Source organism: Buceros rhinoceros, unplaced genomic scaffold (genome assembly GCF_000710305.1).
Source record: "Buceros rhinoceros silvestris isolate BGI_N320 unplaced genomic scaffold, ASM71030v1 scaffold36156, whole genome shotgun sequence".
Lineage (NCBI taxonomy): Eukaryota > Metazoa > Chordata > Aves > Bucerotiformes > Bucerotidae > Buceros > Buceros rhinoceros.
In genome coordinates, this window is record NW_010417527.1 from 438 (window position 1) to 9,952 (window position 9,515).

The 9,515-nt window shown below is 51.7% G+C and overlaps 1 protein-coding gene across 1 annotated transcript; it reads right to left on the reverse strand.

Moving 5' to 3' along the window:
* Positions 1-4: 4 nt before the first annotated feature.
* On the reverse strand, positions 5-9,481 carry EMC1 (ER membrane protein complex subunit 1; the record flags this gene model as incomplete). Its single annotated transcript, XM_010138229.1, has 22 exons — positions 5-148; positions 370-499; positions 949-1,033; positions 1,218-1,428; positions 1,566-1,739; positions 2,115-2,252; positions 2,484-2,603; positions 2,836-2,997; positions 3,547-3,696; positions 3,940-4,139; positions 5,011-5,127; positions 5,396-5,492; positions 5,700-5,822; positions 6,066-6,125; positions 6,365-6,436; positions 7,004-7,171; positions 7,503-7,652; positions 8,083-8,209; positions 8,352-8,480; positions 8,842-8,935; positions 9,034-9,099; positions 9,358-9,481. Coding segments are annotated over 22 exons (2,841 nt in total), but the record flags the coding sequence as incomplete, so codon positions are not given.
* Positions 9,482-9,515: the final 34 nt, after the last annotated feature.

Sequence of the window (9,515 nt, forward strand, 5' to 3'; positions counted from 1 at the left end):
GAGCCAGTCTCTTGGTGATCATAGTGGCAAAAACCAGCCCGAAGAGGACGCTGCTTATCAGCACGTAGTCATAGTCGTCCTTCAGGACGTCGAACTGCTTCGATGGGTACACTCGGGTCTGGTAGATGTCCAGGCCGTACGCAACGACCTGAAGAGAGGAGATCATGAGCTGGTAACACAGCTTTGAGCATAAAACCGGACACATTAGAAAAGGTGGACTCAGGTCAATAGTTCTGATCAAAAGAAGAAGGTTTAAGGGGTGAGGACCGTGTTACCGATGTCACAGACCTCTCTGCCAGCAGCCATGGCATCATGCCGCTCTACCCACAAACTCCACGGCCCTGGCTGAATCCTCCGCCCCGCACTCACCAGACAAGTGGACTCCAGGCCGGAGGGGGCTGTATAAATCCCTCTCATCCGCGATATGGTTTGGTTGTAGTTGATAAACCTCTCGGCGTGGATCTGCACATCGGGGGAGTATGGAATGAGGTTCTCTTCTCTGAAAGGCATTTAAAGAGAAATCAAAACCCAATCAAACCGCACACGGAGGACAGCGCCTGCCTTTCCTCGTCTGATTATCACAAGCTGACCTGACACAGCCAGTCGGGCAGCTCGTCCCAGTGCAGATTCGTTTGTGCTGCAGGATGAAAACCAAAGGCAGTGGCTGGGTCACACTACACTGCAGCAGCCTCCTTCTTGGCTTTGAAATGTCACAAGTCAGTGTAATTCTACAAACCTCAGCCAGGTGCTGTGTGAGGACCACAGGCTGGTTCTGCTAATGAGACCTGCTGCATTACAGAGCCATCCGTTCCACTGTCACAGGCGGGGAACAGAGCAACCTCGCCTCACGCCAGAACTGCCCTCAGTCTGCCCAGGACAACTTCTTCTACTTCACCAGATCGCCCACAAAATCCACCCCTCTGCCAAGCTGCCCGGGGGGGTGGTTACCTGCTTTGCTCCGTGGGGATCTCAGGGCGGCGAGGGTCCAGCAGAGCCTTCGGGAGGGAGAGGATGGCCCCAGAGGGAAGCCCAACTGTGCATTAAAAGAAACACATCTTAAAACCGGCCATTTCTGACAGCATGTTCTAACACAAATGCTCTCTTGGTGCTTGTCCTTGAACTTGCTGGCAGCCCAGGGCAGCCCACAGCAGGAGTTTTGGCAGCCTGGCACACGCAGGTAGCAGAAACACACCCGGAACCGAGCGGCAGGCACTCACCGAGCAAGTGACGGCTGGTGATGCCGCGCTCGGTGATGGTGGCCTCCATGGCGCTGATAGCAGAGGGGAAGATGTAAGACTGCTGGAGGACCTGAGGCAGAATCGGGCGGTCGAGGGAGCTGAAGGCTGTGGCGTTGTACTGCTCCGTCCCCTCATACAGCTCCAGCACAGTGAACTCATTCCGACGCGCCTTGGTGTTCCAGTACTGATACTGGAACGAGAGAAGGTTTTTAGGAAGATGGGGCAGGCAGGGTCAGTAATTCAGCAGTGCAGGAAATCACTGAGGAGGGTCAGGAAGTCTCCTCCGTACAGGTTCAGCGAAAGAACGAGGTAAGAGCAGCTTCTTACCACCACCCAGTTCTCGGAATGAACGATGTGGACAGGCCCCTTCGCTTTCTTCTGCACCGATGAGTGGATGATCCTGCCTGTGACTCCGTCCATCAGGTAGATCCCAATGAAAGTGCGCTCGTGATGCGTATCCGTGCTCTCTGTCACCACAGCGAGCAGGTTTGGGTTCAGGGACTACAGAAAAAGGAAAAAAACAAACAACTGAGACCCCCACTTCAGTGCCACAGACACCTCGTTTATCTGCACTTCATCGAGACGGGGCAGGTAATAAACAACGTGTTTTATCCGCACTAATCCCCTGGAGAAATCAAGCAGCCGTTTCCCCATCAGCAGATGTCGGACTGACTGAACTGCTGCATGAAAACGTTTTATAAAAGAAGCCTCCACCCAAATCAGCATCTTCTGCAGAGCATTACGGGCGCTGACGCACATCCAGAGAAAACCGGCACCACAGGACAGTTCATCTCAACGCAGCGCCTAGAAACGGTGCCACGATCTTCCCGCGAGAAAATGGGTCAACAAAAAGCCGGCCAAAAGTTCTGCTGGCACCTTATAGAGGACGCTGCGGTCTCCCATCACGCGGCCCTGGGAGTGCACGTGCTCATTGGACCTCTTCCCTTTCACCGTCACTATCCTCTGGACCTCGGTGGGTATGATCACCTCCCAGCTCTCCTCTGTGGTCAGGTCCTGCAAGCAAGAAGCAGGAGGCAGGAAGTTTTATCTCGCCCTCAAAAGACACTATCTCCACCAATAAGGTGCTGGGAGCTTTCTCTTTGGATTTTTCAAGTTTCTTCAGCACATTTTGAGGCTGAACTGTTTCTATTCCGAGCAAAACACTGTAAACCAAATGAAGAGATCTACCATTATCCAGAGGGTGTTTAGGAAAGGGATGTCATGGGCTGGGATGCGTCTCCGTACCTTTTTCAGCCTGCGGCCAGAGAGTCTGCCCTGCTCGGCATCCACGAGATAGAAAAAGATCGAATGGGCAATTTCCTCTAACTGGCGAAGGACGTTTTTAGTGGCTGGGAAAGCTGTCACCTGGAAAAGAAGAATCGAAACACGGGTTAAAAACCGACAGACAGAAAAAAGAAAATAAAGCACCACAGAAAGATTATTGCAAACGTGTTTATGGGGATAAGGTCTGTCTTACCGGAATAACCTCACAGCTGTGTGAAATGTGACTCGACAGCATTTGTTTTTAAATCTTGCTCCAAAAGGGAGGGGAATTAACGAGAACGTGAAGAAAACTTCCTCCAGCAAAGCAATTTACCTTGTACTCATCATCAATCAAGAGCAGCACTTTGGCATAGTCCTGATCCATAATAGGCAGGAGCAGTGTTTGAAGGATTGGTCGCTTCAAGACAGGGGGAGCAACCTGACTCCTCTTCCCAAAGATGGGGTTAAAGACGTACAGAAAGCTCATTTTGGTTTCCTGAAAAACGAACAAGATGCAAAACGTTTCCTAGGGCAGAAAAGAGAGATGGTTTTCTACCCGCTGCTGGCTGGTGTCAGCTATTCGTGCCCAGGATTCAGCTACTCCATCCTCAAAACACTGGCTGCACACACAGAGACTCTGTCCCACGTTTCTCTACCTAAATGACACCGTGGCACAACACGGTGTTCATGGCTTTAACCAAACGCCACGCGCTGAGGCAGCCTCAACACCTAGCAGTGTCTCCTCCTCCCTCCCTGCAGAGCAGGGAGCACCCAGCAGCTAGCGAAAGGACACCAGTGCCACCAGCTGACAGAGACCTCCCATGACTTACCACGCACACCAAAGAAACTGCATGATATCATTTCCTTTGTCTCAATAAACAGCTCCAAAAGGAGCATCCTTCAACTTCTTAGCACTGTGTATCTGCTTCCCTCCAGCTCTCCATCTCCTCCTGGCCCCAGCCAAGAGGGTATTTTCTCTCCCCTTTCGAAGGGCAGGTTTCCATGCTCAGCAGGCTCGATGGAGGGACAGAGGAAAGGGACTCACCTTGTCCTTCACAAGCAAGGTGCACTGTGGAGGGTGGGGGAAATGGGCTGTTGTTCTTTGGACCATCAGCTTAAAGGAGGAGCCGGGTCTCACGTTCCTGAGATACTGCTTCCACAGGATGGTGCCAGAACTGCTCTCAATACCGAAGAGCTGAGCAAAGAGACGCAGTAAAGCCAAAGTTTAGAACAAAGCATCTCTCTCAGTCATGCAGTGCTTCTTTCTTTGGGACGTGACAAGGAGAGAAGAGTCTTAGTCCCTCTCCAAAGCCGCTACAAAATATTTTGTGCCTCTTCTCACAACACTCTGCCCAAAGCCTGGCTAAAGCCAGGGTGGGAATTCAGAGCTGAGGCTCTGCTACAGTCTAGGATCAGATTCCTCCCCCGGCTTCCTCACCTTTCCCGAAGCAGTGACCATCACCATCATTTTCTGGAGGTTGAATTCATCTCTGGCCAAATTGTCAATGTTAATCTCATTTTTAATCTGGCTCCGGGGTTTCCTGGCATCGTAGAACATTTTCCAGAGGTGAGCGGTCCAGGCTTGCAGCAGGATAAGTTGGGAGGACAGTCGCTTCAGAAACATCCCCAGCAAACCATCTGCAAACGGACCGACAGCGATACCAAGAGGGAAAAACCGTCACGTCTCACTCCATCACTGCAGTGACGCTCTCGGCCCGTAGAACCGCTGCCACGCTCGAAGTGATGACAATGCTCTGCTCCCACTCCCGGACAGCACAGGCACAGTTACCATTTCTGTGACAGACTCTAGCATTTACCAGCCCTTTCCCACTCCACACCGGCACAGCTCATTCCAAGACGCCCTCGTAACTGGCAGCAAACCTCCTCCTCTGTATTCCTTCCTTCTCACTGCAACACTCACAGCAAACACCCACCTAAAGCTCACCCACCTACAAGGTCTCTCTCCCTCTGCACTCCTTACTCAGACAAGAGAAGCCCTTGAAGTAAAAAAAAATCCTTCATTGTGCCCAGTCAAGGATTATATTTAGCTTCTCGAAATAAGCAAAACACCAGACTTCAACGATACGTCACGGCTGAGGAAAGCAGAGGGGAGACCGAGTTCCACGCGGAAGCATCTGTCAGAAGAACCAGAAACACCACATGCAGGCTGAGGTTACCTTGAATGGCTGCGTCCAGGACAGCAAGGGAAAACAAAAGAAAGCACAAACAAAAGCTATTGCAAACAAGTCTTCCAGCAAGGGTCAAGAGAGATGGCCCAAACCCCTCCTGCGGCTGCCGACTGGTTTTTGAGTGCAACAACACAACACTCAAACCCCTCATGCCTTTTGCACTCGGACAGAAATGGGTTTATTTCTGCTCGGTTTAACCGCCATCGGATTTGAATTTGAATCCTAACTCTCAGCTCACGAGGAAAAAGAAAACAATAAATACGTTTAGTCCGGAAGAAAACCGAACTCACACCGGTCATTCTCTATAGTCTATGGTTTACCTGCTTTCTTTCCAAATTCTCCCTCCAGCTCAGCCTGTGCCCCCGTCAGAGGCAGATCCACCATCTCCAGGCTTACCACTTCTGCCAGGGACTCCTCCCTGCTCCACACGACCTTTCCTAGGAAGAAAAACGAGTAGAATAGTGGAAAAATCAACTCAGTATCTTGGAATAGGCTCACTCAGTACAGGAATACCTCTCAGTGGGCCCTTCAAATGCAAATCGCTGTTCTTAGAGAAGCGCAAACCTGCGTCTATCTACCTAATGTTGGCAATTAGCTGTTTCATAAAAGACAAATACTTTAAGCAACCTGGAATCTTCTTCCTGTCCTACGGTGACAGGGTGTGCTCTGTTAAAAACAGGGCCGGTGGCTGGCTGTGCCAGTTACCTGGCTGCTGGAGGAACATCAGCATGTGGTCTTCTGTTTGCACCAAGGCTCGGTAGCCCACAGAGTCATCCTTCTTCAGGAACACCTGGATGTACAGCTGGAAAAAAGAGCAAGGAGTTAACGATCACGTCACCTCCTTGGAGAAAACTGAACTCGTGGGTGAAACAAGAGCAAGAGAGGGATTGTCTGCAGCGCGTGGCCGCTTTTCACCTTGCCTGGAGGGCTCTACCAACCCCGCCACAGCAGGGCAGGAGGGCTCTGAAGCCTGAGAAATACCGGGCTGAAGCAATCGCTGCCCACTCACCTGCTGTGGCTTGGCACCGCTCTGCTCCAGGGTAAAGGTAATTGTGGTATCCAACAATCTTTGTCCAGTTTCAACCAGGTAGAGGTTAATATTGTAGGTTTGATTGGAGCAGGTTAAGGATTCCTACAACAGCAGGCAGAAAACAGCTGTGAAACACACAAGCCACAGCAAATACTGCAGGAGGAGCTCACACTCAGCAAGGTCTGTAGCCTCACGGTATTTTGAACTTATATATACAGAGCTGTGGCAGAACAACAGTCCCCAAAAAGGTGGTGTAACACCTTTTCCATTCCAGTCCTGCACACCAAGGAATCAACTGGACTGTCAAGAACTTGTGTAGTTCTGGGGAACGAGCACACTTCATACCTGCTTCCGGGCACGCTCCAGAGGCCGTGCAGCAGGGAGGCCCTCGGAACCGCCCGCTTTCTGAAAGGGGGATGAGAGAGAACAGTAAGAGTCCACACCCAGGAAGAGCACCACAAAAATCAGGGGGTTGAGTGTCTGGCATTACTACTGCCTTCGTACGTCTGAGGAGGTAATTAAATCTTCCTCGAGTTACTACCCATCCCCGGGCCTGCTGAAGGACAGCACGTGAGGAACCCACCCCCGACACAAACCCACACTAGAGCTGTGCCGAGTCCGTCGCACAGGCCAACTGCGCTCACCAGTTCGCTCCTGCAGGTCAGCACAGCAGCCACCGTTTTCTCCCCAGATGTTGCAAAACTCACCAGAGCTGCCTGAAAAGGGGGAAAAATAGCAGGAAATCATAAAGCAAACAAGAAAATCCCCAAACCCCATAAAAAACTACCCGTGCAGCAAATTAAGCTGTACTAGAATTAAAACCAGGTGATATTTCACAGCCAAATCTGAAGTTTCATTTTTCACCACATAAATTTATCTTTTTAAAGGCTGAAAATATTTCTTATGGAGATGGAAACAGTTGACCTGCCGCAGGCTTTTGCGCCACTATGACCAGTGTTATGGAACCTTCAAAAGCCCGTTTGCCTTTCAAAACCTCTCAACCAGCCGAATGAAGGTACTGCTGCGGCACCAGCCACGCACACACACGTCACTCGATCCACCTCCAAACGAGGAAACCACCCCAACGCTGACAGCTGTCAGCAACAAAACATACCCACCCCCAGCCTGGAACTATGTCAGCAGCTGCTCAGATGAAATCAAACGGTTTAAGTGTTGCAGCCAAGAAATGAGATGCTCCTCAGCTTGTTCCCAACGCTGACTGCAGAGGTGGGATTTTTAAAGAGTTTTAAGCCCTCTCGCTTGGGGACGTGTCTCTTGGTTACCTGCTGGAAGTCCCGGAGGTGGCTGAGCAGCCCCTGCTTGTACTGCAGCAGAGAGAAGTGGCTCGGGGACAGCTGCAGGAAGAACTGAGTCCGCGAGGCGCTGGCGACACTGGGCTGAGTGGCCAGGATCCTGGGCTGGAAGTCATCAGCGAACTCCAGGTCAAGTGACTGTGAAAGGGACACAAGCATGTGTGCTCGTGAGAACTTCTTCATCGCTGAAACTAATCTCCGTCTCTCAGCAGTGATATGAAGAGGTTCACCACGTCAGGAGAAGCAGGAGGGCGAGGCTCCCGCTGCAGCAAAGTTCATCCAGGAGGAATGATGAGACACACCCCAAGTTTTCTCTCTCTTCCCTCAATTTACGGATCGTGCTCCCCCTGACACCTCTTCAATCACTCTGTACTTTTCTGACGGCAGATCCCCGACACTGCTGGGCTCAGCCGGGCCCCAAACCAGCTGGATGATGAATTATGTACAAGGGGCTTCCAGCACCTCTCACCTGCAGCGGGATCTGCTTCATCTCCTGCTCCGTCTCCAAGGAGCAAACGTAAAGCGAATGCGTGTCCCTGTCCACGCACACCAGCACCGCCTCCCCCACCACGCCGCATGCACTGGTTAAGCTCTTCAGCCATGGGGCTGCTACTCTGATCTGCCAGGCGAGACAGAGAGAGAGAAAGCTGTCAACAACACAAAATCACCAAACAAACAACTCGGACACAAGCAAGAATTTAAGTCAGAATTATTTTTACCCATAACCCTGGGAGAAACTATCCCTCAGCCCGAGGTTTCCAGGCTGCCGCGACTGCAGGAATGATTCGGTTTTGCTTTGGGGGCCTCCAGCAGCGAAATGCACTTGCTGGCCCGTAGGGAGTACCACAGCGAGAGGGCAGTTTGTCTGCACTACAGCCACAGAACGCCCAGCTGGAAACTGGTAACAGCCGATGCAGCGTTCTGGATCCATAACCGAGCGCTACCTGGTTTGTCACTTCTCCGTCTTCTACACTGAACGTTAGAACGTTCAGGTGGCGCGAACTGGATCACAGCCGATGCAGCGTTCTGGATCCATAACCGAGCGCTACCTGGTTTGTCACTTCTCCGTCTTCTACACTGAACGTTAGAACGTTCAGGTGGCTCTGGGGGACGATTCCGAGCACGTGGATCACTCCGGTCCCGTGGGAATACAGCAGCTGGTACTGAGTATTCTCACTGCAAGAGAGGCCGCAGCCAAGAATGTCGTCTCACGTTACTGCGTTCAGAAGCACGAGGCAGTTCCCACATCCTCTCCTCTCCTGGGCAACAGGCTCCCTGCCACAACGCTGCAACTTAAACTTCTGCTTTATAGTCCTACCTTTCTGGTAAGTATTGCACCCATTTCTGGTGCCCGTTGGAAAGGTAGTGGAGAGAGATGGCTGCTTTCTTCAGAACCGCCACGTATTTCACCAGGTCCTGCAGCCCCACCAAACCAGCCATCTGGAAACTGCCAGAGAGCAGAGACAGTGAGGGAGAAAATTATCCTCCAGGAAAAAAAAACACCTGTTAAAGACTGTCTTCAGACACTTAACACCAGCCCTGCAGTACCGTTTGTAGCCCTCTGTGTCTGTGCTGGCTGACCTCTACAGAGAGTGTTCGGCTGGAATCCAAACCCCCCAGACCAGACGCACGTTGAACATGTTGTGTTTAAAGAGAAAATCCATCCAGGAAAAAAAATGTTATTTTGGAATCTTTGCACCTATGGAATCTTTGTCCATAACGCAAGGCCAGTCGAGGTCAGCACCCCCTTTCTCCTTCCTACAGCAGCACTGCAAAGGGAGAGAGACAGTGCAAACACAAAAACCTACCTGCCAGTGTCCAGGGACGTCTCCCAGTTCAACCCGCCAATGTTGGTCTCCCAGGAACGCAGAATCCGTCCAGCATTGGACACAGTGATAGCATCTGCCCGAGAAATTAGGAAAACAAAGTTCAGCTTGTGCTCTAACAGGCGTTTGAGGTCCCACATACAACAACTGCCAGGCGCAGCACACCACCCTTACCCTGGCCATGGATCAGCATCGCATCTATCGCTCCCTCGGGGGTTCCCTTGTCCACATGGCGCCACACTGGAGGAAACAGAGTTAAGAGAGAACGAGAAAGCTGCTTGCTTGTCATATTGTTAAACCTAGCCTCTTCACGGCAATAAGTTTACGCAGAGAACAGCCTGTCTTGAGCAACGGCTTCTGAGCTGCCAGCTGAATGCCCTCGGACTGACAAAGCGGTACTGCCAGCACTGCTTTATTAGTACGAAGACGCAGCACAATTTGACACCTTAACCCCCGCGCCACAGACGTGTCCCCACAGCAAGACCCCGCTTCACTCACGGATCTCCCCGCTCCTGGAGTTCAAGGCGGCCACAACATTCTTCTCGGTGGCCACGATGAGCTTCTTCGAACCTTGCGAGGCCTCCAAGGAGGCGAACTTGAGCTTCCCCACGTACTGCTGCCTCCTGGGGGAGGACACGCGAGCGGCGGTGACGCGG